The sequence below is a fragment of the Phalacrocorax carbo genome, chromosome 3, assembly GCF_963921805.1.
Source record: "Phalacrocorax carbo chromosome 3, bPhaCar2.1, whole genome shotgun sequence".
In the NCBI taxonomy this organism is placed as follows: domain Eukaryota; kingdom Metazoa; phylum Chordata; class Aves; order Suliformes; family Phalacrocoracidae; genus Phalacrocorax; species Phalacrocorax carbo.
In genome coordinates, this window is record NC_087515.1 from 72,238,950 (window position 1) to 72,262,366 (window position 23,417).

The following is a 23,417-nucleotide window of genomic DNA, read 5'->3' on the forward strand; positions in this document are numbered from 1 at the left end:
GGCTGAAGATAAGCAAAGGCCTAAGCATTTCCATAGTAGCATATGAACAGCCAAAATAGACCTCCAGATTCTAGAGGAACAACTGCTAGTTTCTACAGAACCAAGACTTCACGATATGATTTAAAGCTGTCAAGCAAGCTGTATGACTTGAAAATGAAATAAAACTCCAGAAGAGAAATTCCTGTAGCAGATAGGTTCTCTCCTACCGTTTCTTAGAAAAGTTGTGTGCTGAAGGAGGAGGAGGATGATTTGATACAGTGAAGTGTATGTAAAGCTTCGGTATCTTTCCACAGTAGATGCTCCAAATAAGACAGCAGAGAGAATGAAAGAATCAGGGAACAACGATGTGATTTAATATTCTGAAAGAAAAGAGATCAGGCTGGTCTCTCAGAAATAGTCTGCCTTGGCTACCAGAGGTTTTTGTAAGGAAAAAAAAGCACACTGTGAAGATTGTGGGAATACTGAGGCAGAAAAAATCTGTAACTAATGACAACTCATATTTGGAAAAGAGTAAGGGCTACTCAAAGGAGAGGGAATGGACTCCTGTTCTGAGAGATTATGAATTCGTCACACAAAGCAAGCCACTGTGCTAGCTGTGAGCTGACATTGAGCCTGCAGGACCTTCTGGCTGTTGTGGTGGTGCTATGTAGAAGATGAACGCAGCACACTTTACTGGCTCAAATTATTGCACAAACAAAAGTGATCACTAAGTATTACTATTGTGGATGTACTGGCTGAACTAAAGGGACTCCCAACATTTTCCCCCACCCCCTGCTCTCCCTTTGCCTTTCTGAGGAGACACAGGATGCAGGAGGACCAAATCCTCATTCACTGACAGCCCAAGCCTCGTGCTCCTGTGACAGGGAGCAGGAGAGAGACCAGCCCTTGCTGCCTGCCTTCCCCCATGTCTTTTCTCCTTGTCGCTGCAGCTGCAAATCCACATCCATTACCCTGCCTAAGATGGGGGAAGGTCCCATTGCACTACAGTGAGCCTTGTGGGGGAAGATGGCTCAGGCTCAGACTTCAGGCTCAGACCAGAGCTTGTCCGCACCTCAGCTACTGTCTCAGTGCCAGACTAAGAGGTGCTTATCAGCAACAGACCAAGGAGAGCCTGGTGGCCGCTGGCAAGTAGACTAGCTACGGAGCAGATGCACCCTTGCTAACTGTCGATCCCATCTCTCACCCTCAAGTACCTCCACCCTACCAACATTATTACTTTTATGGAGACTTTCAAAAGCTTTCTTAACCTTTTGGTAAGGACAAGCATGCCGCATTTTATTTCAGTTTGGCATTCAATGTCCACTCATTCTGTGTACTCACCTTTCAAACCAATAGCTATAACCATTTCCTTAATTATTCCCATTCCCTTTTTTATCACTGGAGAACAATGACAGCATTAAACCTTCAGGCTGCAAAAGTTTCCCTCTAGCTTTTTCTTTTCACATTTGATCTTGGTTTTGAAAATAGAATTGCCTTTAAAATCAATTATAGATTGGGCAACATTCATCGGTAAGTCCAGCCTGAGCCGTAGCTCAGTATGTGGTACTATAATCACTTCATATGTTAGTAAGAAAACAAACTTGTGAGAGCAAAATATGTTTCTTCATTTGTAAAACTAAGTTACATATTGTTTACTCCATATGAAATGTTCTGCCCCATACTGCTAAGTATTTTATATATAAATTTAATTATTTATCCTTCTTAAGCGTCTACTTTTGGCTATTAAGACACATTTGACAGATGAAACGGTTGTATTTTTTCAGCTGAGACAGTATCCTCAGTATTATGATGTCTGTATTAATAAAATGTACATTTTCTGTTCACCGATTGTCCAATTATTTTATAAAATTTTTGAGGAACACTTTTTCTCTTTGGGCTGTTTTCTTTTTTGGACTTTTTTGGACTACATTCATCTTCTTCTTAGTACCATGACAATAGCCAGAGGGTCCTGCAGGCTCAATGCTCTTATTAGTTGTTGTAAGAAACAAGGTCCCTAATGAGATTTGATGTGGTGAAAATTTTGCATGGTTTTATACAGTTTTTATGGGATGAAGCCTCCCTTTAGTGCTGCCAAGGAAGTTGGGAGACTACAGACACCCAGCTCCAGCCCAGATTTCTGGAGGTGTTGGGAAGAGGCACTGCGAGCACTGGGGTTGTTGCAGGGACACCACCCTATTGCTCCCGGCGGCATCTTCTCATGCTCTGGCACTCCCGGGTTTAGGCACGGGTGGGAAGGCCAGGACGCAGCACAAGCCAACTCTTAACCACTTCAGATCCTTTTAACCCATCAGGGGAAGTGACCTACACCCGGCGGCGGCGACGCAGGCAGCCGCAGCCGCGCTGCTCGGGGCAGGCCACCACCTTGCCCAGCCACAAACTCGGAGATGACGAGCCCGAGCCTAAACCTGGACCTAAGCCTAAACCTAGGCCCGGACCTGGCCCCACCCCCTGCCTCCCTGCGGAAGTGACGCTAGCGGCTGCCGTCACAGCAGCCGGAAGCGCTGTTGGGAGCAGTAAACAACCCCCTCGAGAGGCCGCGGCGCTTCCATCTTTGAGGAGCCCGAGCCGAGCCGAGCCGGACCGGCCTCGGCCCCGGCCCCCGCCGCGGACCATGGGCGGCGTCCTGGGCCTCTGCTCCCTGGCGAGCTGGGTAAGGTGTGGCGGGCGGCGCGGCGGCTCCCTGACCCTCCCGCTCCGCCGCGGTTCCGGACCGGGGCTGCCCCCCCCGCCGGCGCCGGGCCCTCCCCGGCCTTTGTCTCCCGGGGGGGGGCGGGGGCGCTCCTGGCACTGCCTTCCCGCCTCCCCAGGCGCCCCACCGGCCCCCCCCGCCTCTCCCCGGCCCCCGAGCCCGGGACCCCTCGGCGGCGGGGCTGGCGGGGGCGGGCCCCGGTGTCGTTCCCCCCCTCCGCCCCCCGGGCCTCCCCGTGGCCCGCCGCAGCCCCTCGGCGGGGCGCTTCATACGGACGCGGGGGGCCGCGCCGCTGCTGCGGGGCGGGCGGCGCCGCCTCCGATGGAATCCCCCTCCCCAGGGCTGTGGCAGGAGTCAATGTCTGATTAAATACTGATGAAGTTCGACGTTTCTTTCGGGAAAAGTAAAACTCGCCTCTTCCCCTGATCCTAACGATCGCATTTAATTCCTCTTTCGTACGGCTTTGTCCTGAGCAGCTCCGCCCTTTGTAGCATCTTTGTCTCGCCGAGGCATCGTTTCCTCGCTGCGGCCGCCGCCCGGGGGGGTGCGGGGGGTGCCGCCGCCGCGCCGAGCGTCGTCAGGCCGTTGTTCTTGATGGGAAACGGTAGTTGAGATGGGCTTAAAACTGGTAGCGCTGTGCGTAGAAACGCAGAGATCCGGCATGGCAGGCCTCCTCTCACTTGAGGCGTTGCTGTTTTATCCTCAAGTGATGTGTCTTTCCAAGTCTGGTCCCTGTGCAAATAGACACGGTCAGGTGGATTGAGACTCTTCAGACGTTTGGGTCGAAAGTGTCAGTTGGGTTAGGAAAACCTGAATTTTCCATACCAAAGACGCGGTGCCATACTTGGATTAAATGAAATTATGTATATTTAAACGGGAGTTCACACACGCAATTTAATGGTTTAATATCGTAAATCGAGTCATAAAATAGATCGAATCATAAAATCTCATACTGGTTCAAACTCGTCTTTTGTGCTATCAGTGTACAGGAACTTTGGTTCCACTAGTACAGAGTGATATTTAAGTAGAGAGGTGATACTTAACTCCTTAATCTCCTCTACTAATTCTGTGAAATTATCATAGAAGTGGTTAATCTGTATAAACTAAGCTTCCAGGCTGATATGCCTGTAAAGTGCCGAGACCACTGATAATATCCTGCTAACGAAGTACTGTCAGTGTTCATTTTGCTTTAATTAACATTTTAAACACTACTTAATAGATTAGCCAGTTAGGCTGTAATTACTAGCTGAATATAGTTACCTTTAACGTTTTTAATTATTGTCAAATAATAAGTGACAGCGTAACTGTAGGTTTTAGTTAAAATATTTGAGTTAATGTATGCTGCATTTTCAAGTGCATAAACAGCCTTTCTGGTAACTGGCTGGTGTTTGTAGGGCATGAAGAATCCCTGTACACTTGCTCTTGCCTTTGAATGTTTGTTTCTGTACAGAGATATTCAGCTAATGGTCTTTTAGATAAAATCATTTACATGAGCATGTAATCTTGATTAAGTCAGATTTACTGTGGGTAACTAACCCCCATCCCTTCCTTTAAAGTACCTAAATGAATCAGCTTGGTTTTCTTTTGTTTTGGGTTTCCCTGCCCGCCCCAGTGGCTTTAAAGTGTTGCTTTTCCTTTCTGCATTTAAAACCACAGCTAATCGGCACTTAAAGCCTATGGGGTAGCTCTTAGAGGAGAAACCTGTCTGTTTAGGTCTCTAAGGATATGTCAGTATAAACACCGTTTGTGACTCTGAAAGAGAAGCAAACTGTGAGGGTGAGGTAGCAGGGGAGCCAGGTGTATCGGGGTTCGTGCTAGCGAGGGCTGTGCCACGGCCAGGGAAACTTGCTCCTCTTTCATCTGGGAGGATGCTGGTGCCGGCTTTGCTTCAGCTGTGCAGCTTCTCTGCAAGGCCGCGTCGCTGTGCCGCGCAGAGCTGCTGTGGCTAACTGACCTCGGCACCTGGCCCCGTACTCTTACTTCTTCTGGGGTTTTTGTGTGGTGTTGCTGCTGGGTGTAGCTCTGCCCTACCGCGCGCTGGTCAGGCCATGTATTGGGTCAGTGTTTTTAAGAGCAAAGATGAGCCTGTCAGAGATGGGGGTTGGGATGGGGGGAAGGCCTTAAGAGCACTGTCATCTCACCTGGCAGCCTAGATGGGCACTAGGTCAGGCAGTGCTGTTTTCACATTTCTGGGTCTTGCCTCTATTGCATCGTTCTCTGAAATAGTTCAGCTGCTCTTTTGCTCACTTTAATACTCTCTGTCAAGGCAAAGATCTTGACTGAACCACTTCCTTTAGGCATATGAGTAGGGATGATGTGGCTAACACCTGAATAGGCCCGGTGGGGTGGCTTAGTGTGTTTGTGAATACTTAATTCAGTACATAATCGTTTGGTCACTACCCCAGTAAGAAGATTACATTTGATACTAAAAACTTGTTCTGTGTGCATCGGGGAAGTAACACTTGACCTTCAGTGCTTTTGCGGAGTCCTCTCTCTCCTCCCCTCTCCTGCAGTATTCATCTTGTTATGTGTTCCTCCTGCAATTTCCACTGCCTGAGAGAATGAAGTGACTGGCTTAGCAGGCATGAATTAACTTCCCTGCCCAGCTGGCTGCTCCCAGAATAGGTGTGTGGGCCACCTTTTCTTATTTTGCCTCAGTGAACAGCACTGAGCTGCTTATTTTTCTCAAACGTGCAGGCGTGTGAGTTGTTTGGTAGGTCCAAGAGTGAATGGATGGCAATAGGTCTATGCAGTCATGACTTAGTAAGTGTTGACCCAGCATCCTTAAGCAAGGATGCTCAAAACTAATGGCAGAATAATTGCTTGTCTGCGTCTCTGACTAAGGTGGGGACTTTAATATTAAGCTTTGGTCTGTGTAGTGGTATCTTACTGTTTGTACTGTAGGTTTTTTTTTTTGTTTTGTAGGAGGTGTTATGTGAATTTAGAAAGAAAGTGACACAAACTGTCCTTTTCTCCTGCTGATAAACTCAATTCCATGGGCTAAATGTTCTTTGCTTTCTGTTCTTTTTTGAAATCTGTTATTTGTTCGAAGTGTTTTTGCCAATAGCACGATAATATTATTTCATTGGAATGGTGTATATTTTGTTCTGTCTTGCTGAAAGAAAGAGGGACTTGGACTGTAATGTGATTCCTTGTAGAAGTGGCCAAGTTATATCAATTATCGATAGGTCTGTTGTTCAAAAATGTGCATGATGCAGCTTGTAAGGATGGGCTGTTTGGGGGACAAAGCGTTTTTAAAGCTGGTGTTGGAGCTCAGACACTTAAATGAGGTATATTGCCTTGTTGGAAGCATGTTGTTTCTCTGTGAGGGGAGGGCGGTCATCTTATGTTGGCTGCTGCAAACCTCCCCTGTCTCTAGAAACATACATTCATCTGTGTTCCCCTTGATGCACCCAGGAGAAAGCTACTTGAATTACTTATGTATTTAACAAACAGTTTAACACTGGGATTCTCCAGAGAAGTGACTTTTATGCCAGAAGGTCCTTGCACCAAACTTGCTGCAGCAGATGAGCTCAGGCTTATATTCTACTGTGCCAAATTCAACCTTTTGTTCAACAGTATTTAAAAATATTAATGCAGACAGAATTAGTTCAAGAAAGTAATTTTTGGAGGAGAGAATAGAAATATTCTTCACTAGAAAGGTTATTTCTATGTGTGGAGGGAATAGTGTAATATATTAGCGCTATAAAATTCTGATGTGTCCTCAGCCAATATTTGCCATGATTTTCCTCCTTGTTAAGTGTAGATGCCCCTCATGTAGTTGCTTGCTGACACAGAACAGCCTTGAAGGAGCATCTGGTCCAACTTTTCGTGGGAAAGGGAGCCTGGATGAGAGGATCCAGCACCCTGTCCGGTCGCGTCTTGAAAACCTCCAGTGATGCGGACTCTGCCGTGTCCTTGGGGAGGTTGTTGCCCTGACTGATGGTTCTTGCCTTAAAAAATTTCTTTCTTGTATTGAGGTGAAACCTTTCCTGGAATCAACACCTCCTTACCCTTTGTGCTGTAACGATATTGAGCGGAAGAGGTTAAAAGGGGCAATATATGTTTTACATATCGAAATATTTATGCCACTCTACCTAGTTTCACTTCTTTAGCAAGACAAATTTAATAGTGAAGTTTGCTAATTTAAAAATTATTCTCTAGCATAGTTGGGTGAAAATTCTTGGCTCCTCCATCCTCGGAAAGGAACACAGTACAAAAAGCATGCAAGGAGATTATTTAAAAGACCCAGTCTGTGGGTCCAGTGTATGGGTCTAGTTGAACCTGTAAGAACGGATAATCTGAGCCTTTTCCTGAGGGCTTCTCGCAAGCCTGCCAAGAGAGTTGTGGCAGCCTGTCTGCTCTTCCCTGCAAGCCCTGGGGCCTTCCCAGTAGCCGCAGATTGCTGGTGTTTTTGTTTGTCATATGACTAAACTTTTAACTCTCTCTGATGCATGCCAGTCATACTGGGTGATTGACATGCACTGGTCATCTGGCCGTGTAACTAGTCATGTTCTTATGTGACTGACTGACCAGGTGTCTTCCATGCGGTGATTAGCACCCGTGGCTTTTGTCACATGGTGGAGGTGTCCCTGCGGGTGTGCCGGGGCAGAAGCTCGGTTTTACATCCAGTCTAGCATCTTTGCCAGAGGTTGCATGGTCTGTTGCAGCTCGGATAGGGCAGCGCTCGCTTGGTAACTTTACCTTAGCCGAAAAGTATGTGGTGTCCAAAACTTAGCTGTTAACTGCTCACTGGGATTTCCCATGTCTTCTAGGCAAAATAATTTATTTGTAAATTAAAACAAAAATCCTCAACCAACCAAACCAAAAGAAAACATTTTGATTGTACCTTTCCTCTTTTGGCTTATGTTTACTTGTGGAACCTTGCCCTTCTTTCTCTTCCTGAATTGTCACTCAGCAAGTGGCAGAAAATTGCAAAAGGATGGAGTAGGTTTCCCACTTCCTCCCCCACCCCCCGGTGAAAATGTGCTATCTGCTCCCTCTCCTTCTTCCCACAATTTTCTCTTTAAGAATTAAATACAGGTAAATTTTGTCCTGTTTTTTCCCCTCATAGTATTACAACTGTACGTCGTTCCTATGTGCTTTTGCTGTTAGTATTTGGTAGCAATGGTAATACGTGTACTCTGTTTGCTTTGTTCTTGCGGTTTCTAACTTCTACATTGCATAAGTTAGTTTTGCCAGCTAACAGAATTATGCGATATGTGAGTAGCTGCTAAATACGCAATAATTTACAACCGAAGCTTTAGGCCATTTTACCTACTGTTTGTGCTCCAGTAACGTTTATGGCCCCAGTGAGGATTGTGGCCCATCTCTGCCACATGCTGAAAGTGCACCTAGGTGGCAGTTGTGTGTATGTGTTTAATCTCTGCAGCTGTGGAAGGGGGGATGTAGTTGTTAACTAAAAGCAATCCTTGCATCTCATTTAGCTGAACTGAAATAAATTTCAAGAGGACAAATGAGCCTGAATCCAGTCTTTATTTCTTCTGAATGGATAAATGATTACTTTTGACATAGCACTAGTTTCACTGAACAGTGGTGCATTAGGCAGCGCTGCCAAGATTGTGAGGGGGCTGCTTAACGTGTTGCGGCGGCTTAGTCTGCACTAGTGATGAGATGCAGAGTGAGTCATTTTCCATCCATACTTCTGATGATCTCCACAGCCTGATTAAATATTTAGAAATCTAGCCATGCAAAACTTCTTAAAGAATTTGTTTTATGTTCTGCCTCTCTGTCAGGTACCGTGCTTATGTGGAAGTGCCCCGTGCCTGCTCTGCCGATGCTGCCCCAGTGGAAACAACTCCACCATAACTCGGCTGATTTATGCATTCTTTTTACTTCTTGGCGTCAGCGTTGCCTGTGTGATGTTAATACCAGGCATGGAAGAGCAGCTGAAGAAGGTCAGGTTACTTCTTTGCTAACATGTTTGGTAGAACAAATGTCACAGATAATTGTAAATGACATCTTGAAAGTGTGCATTTCATTTGGAAATACATAATTGTGCTGCCACCTGTGCTTCAGTCGCCATTAATTTAATTGTAGATCAAATAAACAAAGAACCATCACCATAAACAAAGTGGAGCCATCACTGCATAGATGAAAAACACTATTTAGACCTGAAGTTGTACCTCTTCTTTAATAGCTCAGAGCAGAAAAAATAGAATCTTATAACAAACAAGAACATGTAATTTATATATGTGGAGTTTTAAATTATATATTATTGAGATGCTTGTATTTGCGGAACTTGATTGATTTTGATTGCTGTTAATAAAAAAATCACAGTCAAGATGTCTTCTAGTTTCATTGTGCTGTACTAGTTAAAATTCTATTTTGAAGTCTGTAAATGCATAACAAAAGTATTTTTCACTAATAGCATATTTTTCACTAAGAAAATTAGGAAGTGCTTATAGGGTTTTATAGTTTATTAGTTACATGAAGATACGACAGTGCATGTAGAACTACAGAGTGATAATTTGAGATATGGGAGAGCTTATAAATTCACTGAACTGGGGTTGCATGTGCTTTGGTTCTGCTAGTCTTTGTTTTGCTGACTTTAATTTTTTCTTTTTTTTCTAGTAGGTAGTAACTTCTGTTAGGCATGCTTTTGATTTTCTTTCTGCCTGAATGATTGATCTGTAAATGTTTATTTCAGTGTGGTATAGTAACCACATTAGAGCTTCAGGAAGAGCCATGTTAGTCACCTAGGAAAGAAAATGACAGCCTTCTGGAGGGTAATTTAACTTCAAAAAGGTGTTGCTCATGTCCTGGTAGTGACTGGAAGGGATAGTCTCAGCTGTTTCATATGGAAGTTACAGATACTTCTAATCAGTGGTGATGTTACTTTTTAGGGGGAGGCTGTTTCTGTTTTAAAGAGGTGTAAGCAGGCTGCTTCCTCCTGGCTGTCATGAACCTGGTAGTAACTGTCAGGTCAAATTTACCAAATCCCAGGTCTTTTATTTATCTCCTGATTCAGATCAACAAGTGAAAACTGCATTTCTTTGAGAAGTTCTGAACTAGCTAATAACAAAAAAAACCCCACTGTTAATAAGATTTCTTTTTGTTTAGAATTTGCCTCTGTGGAATTTTTTTCCTTGAATGTGTTTACTATTCTGGTTGGATTGTAACTAACAATATAGCCCTTCAGTATCGTATTTTCTAGCAACACTAATAGTTGCACGATGCTACAGTATTAATGAATCCTGTATTAATAAATTGCTAATAGGTATTTATTCACAGGAGGCCTTTTAAGGTCACTGAAGTATCATGTATTTGTCACAGATTCCTGGATTTTGTGATGGAGGGATGGGAACAACTATTCCTGGTGTGCATGGCCATGTGAATTGTGATGTACTCGTTGGTTACAAAGCTGTGTACCGTGTGTGCTTTGGTATGGCCATGTTCTTCCTTCTCTTCTCCTTATTGATGATCAAAGTGAAGAGCAGCAACGACCCAAGAGCAGCAGTGCACAATGGGTAAGAACAGAAATGAGAGCTGAGACGGGTGCTATGGGGGTGTGTGTGAGATACAGCTACTGTGAAAATAGAGCCTGTGGCCGAGCATGCTGGGCAAACTTACCGCTCCACAAAGAGTTTCATAGTAGCTGGAGGAGTGTTGTTGTAGTAGAGGGCATTCAAAGTTATTAGTTCTTGGCAGATTAATTTTTGTAAGAGGAAAAGATACACATGGCTGTCACTTCTTAGAGCCTGGTCTATGACGATGGATAATCTGTCCAGAGGTTGCCCAAGATTAGAGATTCTATTTTGTCCAAAGATGTCAAAATTCAGAGATAAATAATGGTACCAAGTTTCATTCGACTGAGATCTTCTTCAACAAATAGGAAGATTTAAAAGCCTCATCTGTCTTCTAGGAATTACTTTCCTCTTAACTTTGATGTTTGTAAGGGCTTGTTCTTTTGTAAACAGTTTTATTTTAAAGACTATAACAATTATATCTCTATAGATATATAACATACCTCTTTTCTCTGTGCTATCTTTTCTTCAGTCTCCTCACTGCATAAAGAGGAGCAAGTTATGTATTTAGTTTCTGAGCTTCCCAGTAAATTTTTCTTTTGTATTTCTTTATGGTTAGGATTATCAGATGGAAGTTTATTTATAGTGGAATTTCAGCTTGCGGTTGACACAAGTGGTAGTTTTCATCCAGGCTCAGCCTATGTGTAATGTAGCTTCTCGAACCAAGGAGAAGCAAATATTTGTAGTATGGCACGGCATTAAAAAGCGTAAAACCATTTATGGTGCCTAGTCTTGGCGGTCACAGTGATTGCTTAGACTACTACTTTTTAAAGATGGTTATATTTAATGGAAGCTGTGAACAGCTAAGACATAAAAAAAGAAGTAATTTTATTTTATATTCAGTATAGTAAGAGTAAACATTTCTAGCATAAAATGAGCAAAAAACTTAAAATGATTCCTGTAGAGGAAAAGAAGATTATTAAGACTGAGCAGAATATTGCTTTGTTTACTTCTGTCTTGTTCTGGTCTAAAGAAGAGGCCAGGTACAGTACTAACATCTGTTAGCAGCAGTAACTCAGTTCAGACTTTCCCTCTGCCTGGCTTTGTTCAGGAGAGCATAGTTGTTACAAGCAAGAAGACAATGGTGCAGGTACATCCCATATCAACGCTTTGTGGCTTTGGTGTGGCTTTTGTTTGGTTTGGTGTGGTTTGTTTTGGTTGTTGTTGTTGTTTGGTTTTTTGTTCTTTGTTGTTAAAATAAAAGACATCTTTTACATGATGTGGAATCTTTTTACCTAAATCCACTTCTTAAGTGTTTGTGATCTTCTCAATACCCTTATCTGGTGTTCTGCTCTCCAGTAGAAATTTTGGTACTATTTATGCAACTTACAGAAGTTTCTCTTCTGAGCCGATCTAGTGTCAGCACTAGGGTAAAGGGTAAAATGATGCTTTTCAGCTGCTATTGGTAAAATATTTAATAACATTACTTCCAACACTTCTGTAATAGCTAGTTGCTTCAATAGTTTCCATTACAGGTAGCTTTATGAAAAGAATGGGTTTTGATTTTTGAAATTGTGTGTATCTTCAGTAATACTTTGCAATGTAATCTTTCTGTCTGTGATTTGAAATCACAGAATCCCAGTTTGGAAGGGACCTCAGAGATCATCTAGTCCAACCTTTCTAGGAAGAGCAGAGTCTAGACAAGATGGCCCAGCACCCTGTCCAGCCGACTCTTGAAGGTGTCCAACGTGGCCGAGTCAACCACTTCCCTGGGGAGACTATTCCAATGGGTGACTGTCCTCACTGTGGAAAATTTCCCTCTGGTGTCCAATCGGAATCTCCCCAAGAGCAACTTCTGTCCATTCCCGCATGTCCTCTCCATGTGACTCCTTCCAAAAAGGGAGTCTCCATCTTCTTTGTAGCTGCCCCTTAAGTACTGGTACATGGTGACGAGATCCCCTCTGAGCCTCCTTTTGTCGAGCCTGAACAAACCCAGTTCTCCCAGCCTATCCTCATATGGCAGGCTTCCCAGTCCTCTGATCATCTTGGTGGCCCTTCTCTGGACCCCTTCCAGCCTGTCCACAGCCTTTTTGTATAGCAGGGACCAGAACTGTACACAGTGCTCCAGGTGTGGCCTGACAAGTGCTGAGTAGAGTAGGATAATGACTTCTTTATCTCTGTTGATGCAACCCAGCATCATGTTGGCCTTCTTTGCCGCAGCAGCACACTGTTCGCTCATGTTGAGCTTCCTGTCCACCAAGACCCCCAGGTCCCTTTCCACAGAGCTGCTCTCCAGCCAGGTGGATCCCAGTCTGTGCTGAACTCCCAGATTGTTTTCCCGGGTGCATGATCTTACACTTGTCCTTGTTGAACTTCATATGGTTCTTGCTGGCCCACTATTCCAGCCTATCCAGATCTTCTTGCAGAGCAGCTCTCCCTTCTGGAGTGTCTACTTCCCCGTTCAATTTGGTGTCATCTGCAAACTTCATCAGGCTATACTTGATGCCATTATCCAGATCACTTATGAAGATGTTGAATAACATGGTGCTCAATATTGATCCCTGGGGGACTCCACTAGTGACAGGTTGCCAGTTTGAGAAAGAGCTATTTACTACCACCCTTTGGGTGCGGGCTGTCAGCCAGTTCCCCGCCCACTGCACAGGCCACTTGTCTAGGCCATAACACATTAATTTTTCCAGGAGGAGACTGTGGGGGACTGTATCAAAGGCCTTGGGGAAGTCCAGGTAGACAATGTCCACTGCCCACCCCATGTCAACCAGGCAAGTCACTTTGTCATGGAAGGCCACCAGGTTTGTCAAGCACGATCTGCCCTTAGTGAAGCCATGTTGGCTTTTCCCAACCACGTGCTTCGTTTGACTTGTGGTGGCCCCCAGGAGGATTCGTTCCATAACTTTCCCAGGGATTGAAGTAAGGCTGATGGGCCTATAGTTACCCGGCTCCTCCCTCGAGCCTTTCTTATAGATAGGGGTAACATTTGCCTTCCTCCAGCCCTCTGGGACATCCCCAGTTCTCCACGACTTCTTGAAGATTATGGAGAGTGGCCTTGCAATGACGTGAACCAGAAATACTCAGATGTTAGGTTTTCCCATGTATATGTACTAACTTTTCATACTTGTTTACAAGTTAAGCCCAGTAATGTGGTTTAGTGCCAATGTTCAACTTCTTTGCTTTTGTAACAGCACTTGGAATGGTTTCTTCCCTCAGGTTAATAATAATAGTAGAAGAAATCAGTTATTATGTCTTCACAGGATTGTTGCTGGCTTGCACAGAATGCATACCAACTGTAGGTGTTATTTCAGATAAGAATTTTTTCAGTCTGTTAGGCATGTTGTACAGGTAGAGCATTAAGGTCCCTGAAAGTCTGGAATGAGAGGTGAAATTCCTACAAACTTGAACCTGTTCTTACTTCTATAATGGTGAATGATATTGATTTAAAAAAAAAATTCCACATGTGGTTTCAAAAAGTAGTTTTAGTAGGGAGTGTATGACACTGTAAATGTTGTAAGTTAATTCAGCTTTTAGGCTGGGTTTAGTCACTTTTCTACATCCAAGTGAATTAGTCCATTCTTCCCATATTCTACACTTCTGTCACCTCACGTAGTTTTTCCGCACAATTGGAATTTATTCCTCTGGTCACTGTCGCCTGACTGTAACAGCCAGAAGGAGAGATTAAACTTGTTCAAAGGAGGGGGAAAAATGGGAAGGGATAGAAAACTTGAAAACTATGCAAGTGTTTGACACTGCGGGGGTGTGGTACATGTCCTATATTCAGTTTTGAAGTATGTGTAGATGGTTCCATGCCTATATTTGGAGCTGCCCATCACTGTGATCAGAAAAAGTAGTCTTCACCTTCTTACAGTTTTGTTGGCATAACTTTTGATTTGAAGATCCCTGTGCAGGGTATATTTGTACACAGGCTGTAGTTGGGGTGAGCTTGGCAAATCTTTGGTGGAAGATACTTTCTCGTCTCCTTTCTAGGAAACATCTGACCTGTTTTGTTTGTCCATAAGCACTTATCTTTTACTGGGGGGGGGGAATATCCAATGCTGCTGCACTGGAATGGGGACTTAGAATTTGATAGTGTCCTTTCTGTGAAGGATAAATCCTTTGCTTTAGTTGTTGGGATAAATCTTCATCAGATGTAGAGCTAAAGAGTCTGAAGTTAGGTGGGAAAAATCCATCATTTTGTACATGTCTCTTGTAGGAAATGAACAGAGACTGGCAGGGAACTCCAGCATAACGTTTTCTGTCACTGTAGGCACCAACCAGATCTCCTACCTTTTTGGTTTTGATATTAAAAACAGGTAGGGATATTTGTAGCTCACTTTTCTGATAGGCAGGCAGTTCAATAATCTCACTGCTCTAGTTAAAAACCTTCTTCAAAAAAAGAGAATCCAAACACCTCACAATTATATTCCACCCTGGCTTCATTTGGCCACATGAATGAGATCTCTGGGAAATGTATCAAGCACAGTTTAAGCATAATTTTCCAGAGAACAGAAATCTTGGGCAGATAAAATATTTATCCTACTTCAAAAGAAGTGGGTTAAGAATGAGTGATTTAAAGAGACAGCTCTTAAGGATGTGTGTTTTGTGTACTTTAAAGTTTTTGTGAATTAGATCAGACTTCAGCAGTTGCCTGACTCTTATTTTTTTAAAAAAATTTCCCTTTAGATTCTGGTTCTTTAAATTTGCAACAGCACTTGCAATTAGTGTTGGAGCTTTCTTCATACCGGAGGGACCATTTACAACTGGTAAGGGAATATTATCTTTCATGGTATCGTGGTGCAATCATAACTGGTTTTAAAACAAAGCTAACTGCATGCTGATGTCTTGTAGTTTTAATTGTAGCTGCGTAACTGTAGCACTTCTCTGTGTTCAGGGACATTAAGAGAGGGTAGTAAATTATGGTTCTGAACTGGTTTTGTTTTATTTCTCTTTTAGTGTGGTTTTATGTAGGTATGGCTGGAGCTTTCTGCTTTATTCTTATCCAGCTGGTCTTGCTTATTGACTTTGCCCACTCCTGGAATGAATCTTGGGTTGAAAAAATGGAGGAAGGAAACTCAAGATGCTGGTATGCAGGTAAAGGACTGTGCTATAATCAAGTTTTAAAATCCATTGTGCATTATGTTGAATAAGTTATTCACTGAGTAGTGTGTTTTACCAGAGTGCAGAAGGGCTGCTTTGTGCGTAAGTATCATTTTCTCAGATGACATAGTTCAGCTCCATTGTCTTGCTGTCCTTTTGGTGTCAAGTTAAATAAGGGGGTGGGGGGACAGGGAGAGGGGCAGCAGCCTCTGAGTGATCGGCTCCAGCCCCTGGGAGCAGGGCGTCAGTTTATGACAGCAGGAAAGTGGCAATTATAGGTTTGGGATTTTTTTTTTTCAGTTACAGGTTCTGTTGCACCTTAGCGCTGATTAAAAATGAACTAGCCTGTTCCTGCTTCATGTTGAGCATAAGCATGTCAAATAATTGTTTCTTCTATCTGCCAGTTGGTCATTCTTTGAAGGTATGTGCTGAGTGAAAGGCCAAGATAGTGAAGGAGAGTACAAGTGATCTCGCTGGAGAAACAATATGTTGATTGTAATAAAGGGTTCCAGATGCGATAATTTAGGTGTTTCAAAAGACAGCACAGCCCGTCTTCATGCAATGGCCGCTTTGCGCTCTATTGTTTTTAATAAGATGGAATTTGGAAATAAGGTTTTGGTTTTCCTTCTGTTGGAGAAGTAGTTCTTCAGTTTCTTTTTTAAACTTTTAGCCAAAGTGTATGTAGCGTAACTGTATTCCTTCGTATTTGCTCTGCTGGGCTGCTGTTAGAGCACTGGAGAATCAAGTATGGCTTCAGGCTTCCCATTTATTGTCATCTTTTTCACACCTCGGAGTATTGAGAAGAACTTTTTCCTTTACGTTTCAGTGCCCAGAGCTGCCCTCTGATTGTCATTGTATGCCATATTCAAAACCTGATAATCATGCAATATTATTTCAATTTTCATACTCTCCATTATTAACCAGCTTAACTCTGTTCTTGTCTCTTTCCACAGCTCTGCTGTCAGCTACCGCTGTCAATTACCTGCTGTCTCTAGTAGCGATTGTTCTGTTTTACGTTTATTACACTCATCCAGAAGGTTGTTCTGAAAACAAGACATTTATCAGCGTTAATATGCTGCTGTGTATTGGTGCTTCTGTAATGTCAATTCTGCCGAAGATTCAGGTATAGCTTTAATTCTGTTACCTTTTAGGGTTTTTTGCCTGTGTTATCAGTCCCAGAAACCTAGAATAGAATTGTGCCCGAGGCTTTCGGTTGCCTAACTTTGCTGTTTCATGACTACTTTGTGTAGGAATCTCAGCCAAGATCCGGTTTGCTGCAGTCTTCTGTGATCACAGTCTATACAATGTATTTGACTTGGTCAGCTATGACCAATGAACCAGGTAAGAGTTGTAGCCAGAGATGGCTTTTGGGCAGCAGTAAATTGCATCTTCACCTTTTTGCAAGGCATTATTAGAATGGGGTTCTGTAATGCATGCGAGTTAGAGGCAGGACTCATTAGTTTGTGTTCCTTCCCCTTGCACCAACTTTCTGTAATAATACCGAAGAAATAGTTCTTCCTAAGATACTGTGTTTCTTCACTTGATTTTATGTTTATCGTATGGAAGAATTTCTACCTGTTATTGGCAGGGCGGCAACATTCTAAAGCTTAGACCTTGCAGGTGAGTACAACTCTTCCAAGGTGTCTGGAAGGTTCATTTCCCTGCCAAGTTTCAGGCTTCTTACCTGGTGACTGAAATGCTACTGATTATATTTTTCTGAGCTGAGGATTTTAAAAAAATGTATTAATAAATGTTTTCAATGCTTCTTGTGTCTGAAAACAGCTGAGCATCTCTAAAAATAAATAAATGCAGACGTACTGGTGATTAAAATAAACTGCCAAATATTGATCTTGGTGTTTTTAATTGGGTCTCTGGCCTTTTATCTTCATTACGGACAATCTTCTGTGCTTCTGTGTAACAGGATACATATGAGTCATATCTGACTCCTGCAGTAATTATGGGGAAATAAGATTGTCTGCTACTTTCAGCTGTTTCATCTGTGGATTCTGTGGGTTGGGAACTGTTGATAATACGAAACTGACTCTGTAGCATTCTCCTCCAACTCTGAGGTGACTCTGGTACCCCAGCTATAGAGGATATGTTTGTCAAACTTGTTTTCTAGCTGTAGAATTTCTAAAGCTTAATATGCAGAGCATTTTTATTTTGTTGCATTTAATTACAGGAGATGGAACAGTAAAGCAGTTGATGAGTATCTTATATAAGTGTAAAATCCTTTTATCTGCTCCCAGAGATAGATTTTTATGCCATGTATTGTCATTTGCCTGCTTTAGAGAGACTCGGTAGGCTAAAATTAGATTAAAAGCTTTTTTTACCTCAAGACTGTCACAGTCAAAGTTCCTTTCTGTTACCGTGCATTCAGTGTGGAAATGTACTATTAAGTATTTGTTCTGCTCTTGTTTTACGTAAGTTCTAACACACGTAATTTCCCCCCCCAGATAGGCGCTGTAACCCAAGTTTGCTGAGCATCATTGGTTACAACAGCACCACCATTCCAACCCAAGGTCAGGTAGTTCAGTGGTGGGATGCGCAAGGAATTGTAGGACTGGTTTTGTTTTTGCTGTGTGTTCTCTATTCAAGGTAAGATTCCTTTAAAAAAAAGAAATCCTATTAACTTGTGTTACTTCTCATTGTCAGATACTAAATTGTATTTATTTGGGTAACTGTACCGTGTTGTCTCCTGTCAAATCCAGCATCCGAACATCCAACAACAGCCAAGTTAACAAGCTCATGCTGACCAGTGATGAATCAACACTGATAGAGGATGGAATGCCCAGGAGTGACGGTGCCCTTGATGATGGAGATGATGTTCACCGAGCCATAGATAACGAGAGGGATGGAGTTACTTACAGTTACTCCTTCTTTCATTTCATGCTTTTCCTGGCATCGCTGTATATCATGATGACGCTTACCAACTGGTACAGGTATTTACGTTTGCTCATTATTAGCACGGGGTATTATCATACATGATGCTATCTTTTGCTGGATAAGTTGTGTGCTGGGAGGAGTAGGTCTTGATTGGGACATCTCAAAGGAAGTATACTGTCTGATCTATATTAAATGAACTATATTTGAAATTGGAGCAGCCAACCTTGTTCACAAGTGCCTGTCATGTTTTCTAGGACAATTCTCATGATTCATTGGACTGCTGAAATATGTCCTCCTGAAGTGAACAGGACAGAGGCTTGAATTCTGTAACAACTAAAAAGTAGTAAACACTGGGCCCATGCCTGGTTCAGAGGGCTGGACAAAGGAGAGATGGGACGTGGTTTATCAGCAGGTCAAAGGAGAGGTGATCCTTCCCATCTACTCAGCACTGGTGACACTATTCCTGGTGTGTTGGGTCCAATCCTGGGCTCCCCAGTGTGAGACATGGACATACTGGAGAGAGTCCAGCAAAGGGCCAAAAAGAGGATTAAGGGACTGGAGCCCCTCTCATATGAGGAGAGGCTGAGAGAGCTGGGACTAAGGAAGAGAAGGCTCAGGGTGATCTTACCAATGTATATAAATACCTGAAGGGAGGGTGCAAAGAGGACAGAGTCAGGCTCTTTTCAGTAGTGCCCAGAGACAGGACCAGAGGCAACTGGCACAAACTGAAACACAGGATCTTCCCTCTAAACATCAGGAAACCCATTTCATGGTGAGGGTGACTGAACTCTGGCACAGGTTGCCCGGAGAGGCTGTGGAGTCTCTACCTCTGGAGATGTTCTAAAGCTGCCTGGGCACCGTCCTGGCTAGGTGGTGGTAGGGGTCCTGCTTGGGCCTGGTGGCCTCCAGAGCCTCAGCCCTTCAAACCTCACCCATTCTGTGACAGGTTCTGGTGGAAGTGAATTCCATTGTCTGCTCCCTCAAAAAAATCCTCCCAATAAAATAGTTCTCCTATGTGTGAACTGTTATTATGTTAGCAGCTTGAACAGATGTTCTTCAGAACTTAAAAATGTAAATTATGGTCTCTAATGTTTTCTTAAAGGACAATTTGTGTCAAAACAGCAGTGCTAGAAAGGTGTTTGTATTAGTCCTGCTGTGGATTTGATTTGTGTCCCTGCTTGGGTCAATATGACATCAAGATTATTAATTCTTCTAGATGTTGCCTTTTGGCAAGGTAAAATGCATTATTTGTATCTAAGTGCTGCCTGTATCCTGCCTTTCCACAGATTTGCTTAGAAACTCCTCGTAATTATTTCTGCTTCCTGACAGCTTCCGTTACTAAATATATTTTGGGATGCTGTTGCTTTCCACCTTCCTGTGACACCAGCTTACAAATGGTGTTCTTGTAGATTGGTGTGAGCTGCCTGGAAGAAGAATGGTAGGGATGTCCTTTGAGGAGGGGAGCTGAAGCGAAAATGATCTGTTGTGAAAACAGTGTTGAAGAGTGGCTTACTGCACAAGTATGTCATATGGAAACAAAAATTGCAAATTCTCCTTTTCTCTTTTCCTTCTTTCACAGTCCTGATTCTTCTTATGAGACTATGACCAGCAAATGGCCGTCTGTCTGGGTGAAGATCTCTTCCAGCTGGATTGGCATCGTGCTCTACGTGTGGACTCTGGTTGCTCCGCTGGTTCTTACAAACCGTGACTTCGACTAAGCCCTGCTGCTCTCTCGGGAGATTGTGCTCGCTTCACCGCGTCTTTGAAACAAACAGTATTCCTGATAATAGTGCAGTTGTAAATACGTGAGCGCGTGGATGCGTGCTATCTGTGTAGTATACCCTGCTTTATTCTGCATGATTACCTTGAATCATGTCTCTTGTCATTTCACTAAATGACTTTTTCTAGCTGAGCTCAGTGACAATTGCTGTAATGATGGTTTTCATAGGATTACTCTTCGATCGAGTGCTTCGGGAGCATTAGATCTAAGATTAAGCCCTTTTGGAAGTAGGTTTTTTTCCCCCTCAATTGCATTAAATAGTTTTAGGAAAAAAGGTGCAAGCGTTAACTAGGGTAACAACACAGTATTAGATCAGGCTTTGCAAGCAAAAGGGGGGGCTGCCTTTGATCCCTGTTGCCTCAATTCCAAAGTCAGTCTTGAGTAAGCACTCTTTGACTCAAAATTGTGCCTGTTGGAGTTTACCGGACATCTTGGAGTGTTTCGGCACCAACGGCCTAGCCTTTTCCCGCAGCGGGGCAGCAGTGCCCTTAGCACAGGTGGTTGATGGGGAAACTTGCACCTGAAGCTGCAGAGGAGCTGATGTCCTCCTCAGTGCTCTGGGGTCCAGCGTGTCCTGTTCCCAGCAGGAGGACAGACACCCTGGGGAAAAACATCCTGGTATCAGATGCTCAGAAGCATGTTTTAAAGGCACCTGTTTACAATGTGCATCTATGTATCACTATTGGTTTTTTAAAGTAGTTTAAACGAGATAGCTGTGCTGTAACTTATTGCTGTTTTGTGTGCCACTTTCTTTCCTGGCTAAGCTACAACCGCAGTTTGCAAGGAGCCGAGTGGTGAAAACTGTGTGAGCCTTTTACAGGAATTTTTTTTTTTTTGAGTATTGTGGTTAAAGAAGTGGAGAAAAAGGAACGCTGGAGTTAGTTACACTAACCAAAGGAGGCTTGCATTAGCTGAGGCTTCATCAGAAGTGTTTCTTAATATATTTGGGGCTCTAGATTTTGAAATCTTTTGAAGTATCAGGTATTTTTGCTTGTTGTCCATTGCCAGAGATGGACTTGAGCCTAGGAAGTCTAAATTTAGGCATGAGGCAAGACATTAATCTGTTTGATTAAAATACTGTATAGTTCCTATGCAGTTATGGAATCTTAAATGCTTTTGTGCTTGCTGCTTTGTAGCTGAAGTAAGCAAGCTGCTTTATTTCACTCTCTTACTTGCTACTGCTTGAGACTAGAGCAGCCTGCCTGGGAGTGACCCTGGAGCCTTCAGCAGAGGTCACGCTGCTCCATTACTGTGGTGGCTACACTGCTACTTCTGGTTGCTGATTATTCTCCAAGCTTTTATTTCAATTCTGCACCTAAACACTGACATTTACTGCAGAAGTCTGACATGTCAGCTGAACTTGAGGTGGTAAAAGGATTAGTAGCGGCTTACAATAGTTTGAAAATGTTGTTACCTTATTAATAAATAAATTTGGATGAAGATGTCCAGTGACTTCTGTTGTCTCATACCGCTGCCAGATGTGAGTAGTGTAGGGTTTTGTATTGCTCCTGGGCTGCTTCGTAGCACTGGTCATGAGATGGGCCACAAAGTACACCTGTAAGGCAGTTAGGGCCTGGCTCTTCAGGAGATCACACATAACCCCTGTGTGAATTTTTCTGACAGATCTGTCTGTGTCCTGCCCATCCACCTAAGGGTAACAGGTCACTGACTTGGGAAGATGGAGGGACAGCTGTGGCTGGGGATTTGGCTCCTCTTACAAGTGGCCACTCCTTTAAAAAAAAGGAAATGGAGTGCCAGAATTAGTGAAGGTGTTTCTCCTGTTGCATGTATGAAGCTACTCCAATCCAGTTTCTCCCTTCACTGACACATGGGAGCTTCTTAAACTGCCCGATCTGCACCTTTGAGGGCAGAGAGGGAAGGCAGTTACAGTTTAACTCACTCTTCATGTTGGATCAGCTAAGTGTCAGCTGCACCTTCACCAAGTGTTGCAGTACCTCTGGCAGTGAGTCAGCTGTGTACTACAACTACAGTAAGCTCACTTGACTAAACCTGGAAGACTGGCAAACACAACAATGGAAACACCTGCTCAGCAGGGGCAGGGCTTTTTCCTTCCAGGGGGACGCTACAGGGCTTTGCTAGTTTTCAGCAAGAAAACAAAGGAGAAAACATTCTTTTGCATAGTACTAAAGCAAAACACAGTTCGCATTAGCCACTTGTTCTGGAGGCTTATAAGCCTTGAAGTTTGGAGTTTAGTGGAAAATGAGACTACTTTCCAATAAATGTGCCTAGAAGCAGACCTCACTGCACAGCTACTGCAGCATGGAAAACACAGGCTGTTAAACCCCCATCTGCTTGGCACGTGGAGTAAGAGACAACAAGTAACACACGTAACATTTATTTTACCAGAGTAGATGGTCCAAGTTAAAAGTACTCATGCAGTCAAGGGGCCTGGCGGCTGTAGAGAACTTTTCCCCGGTTTGTGCTATGTGTGAGCACTTCCGCTGAAGTGAACGTAAGGCAGAACCAAGATTGAGCAAGGTACAGGCACTTTGTTCCCAGTTCAAGCAGGGAAAAAGAAAGCCTACGTCAGGTCCTGGTCCCCCCCACCCCAAAAAAAGCCTCACCGCTGTTAAACAAAATGCTGTAAAAAATACAAAAAACCCAAGATAGATACAGAAAGTCAGTGCTCCCTACCCATACACTACTAGTTTACGTCATCATATGTAAGACCAGAAGTATAAGAAATCATAAATCAAAGCTTACTATTAACAAGTGTGCAGTTACCTGGGGTATTCAGCGATACGCGTAATACCAAGTACGTGACAGCCATACGCTAACAGCCTGCCTTGGCAGCGCCAACCGTGTCTGACAGCTCATCCAACCCTGTGGTTAAACAACTGCTTGTAGGAAGTAACATAGGAAAGGTATTTTAGATTCCACATTACCTGGTTACATAAAACAGTGATTTACAAAAAAACTCATATACCAAACAATATTCTAAATAAATAGTTCGTCTCCATGACTATGTACAGAGTCCCCATGACATCAGTTATCCAAGAAGGGCATGTCTGTGTCCATGGGTGCCGGGGCAAGTTCACATAGATAGAAGAGCGTGGCCTCGCTTGCTTCCGCCTCCGTCAGCGGCTCCAGCCGCACCAATTTGCTCTGGGTGGGCTCGGGGTCCAGGCTGCTCTCCAGGAGCTCGTCCACTTCCAGGGGTTTGTCAACAGAGGAGGGCGTTTCAGCTGTGGAGCTCCCGCTCTCAATGGCCGAGCCTGGGTTCCCATCGAGGAATGCAAGGAGTGGAAACGCAGTGTACTGTATGAGCTGCTTATCTAAGGGGAAGAAAATGCACAAAACATGGTTCAAGTGCCTTTCTACATGCAGAAGGAAAAAACAAAATCCAACCCCCAGAGCTTATTTAAAGAATAATTAATGAAAAAAAACCATTACAGGTGTTCATTTTAAATAAGCAATTGAAGAATTGCTACGTTCACGCATTACA

At 43.5% G+C, this 23,417-nt stretch overlaps 2 protein-coding genes across 3 annotated transcripts in view; one reads left to right on the plus strand and one right to left on the minus strand.

Moving 5' to 3' along the window:
• Window positions 1-2,487: 2,487 nt before the first annotated feature.
• On the plus strand, window positions 2,488-21,396 carry SERINC1 (serine incorporator 1). The gene is made up of 10 exons (XM_064447381.1): window positions 2,488-2,650; window positions 8,446-8,607; window positions 9,986-10,179; window positions 14,872-14,951; window positions 15,142-15,279; window positions 16,239-16,408; window positions 16,536-16,626; window positions 17,742-17,883; window positions 17,997-18,227; window positions 19,751-21,396. The coding sequence occupies exons 1-10, from the start codon at window positions 2,612-2,614 to the stop codon at window positions 19,887-19,889; spliced, it is 1,386 nt and encodes a 461-aa protein (XP_064303451.1). The 5' UTR covers window positions 2,488-2,611; the 3' UTR covers window positions 19,890-21,396.
• Window positions 21,397-22,291: 895 nt separating this feature from the next.
• HSF2 (heat shock transcription factor 2) overlaps window positions 22,292-23,417 on the minus strand; it is a 45,386-nt gene continuing 44,260 nt past the window's right edge. For both annotated transcript variants that reach the window (XM_064447380.1, XM_064447379.1), the window contains one exon: window positions 22,292-23,247. In XM_064447380.1, coding sequence (XP_064303450.1) covers window positions 22,958-23,247 — 290 coding nt within the window. In that variant the 3' untranslated portion in view covers window positions 22,292-22,957. The remainder of the gene's footprint in view (window positions 23,248-23,417) is intronic.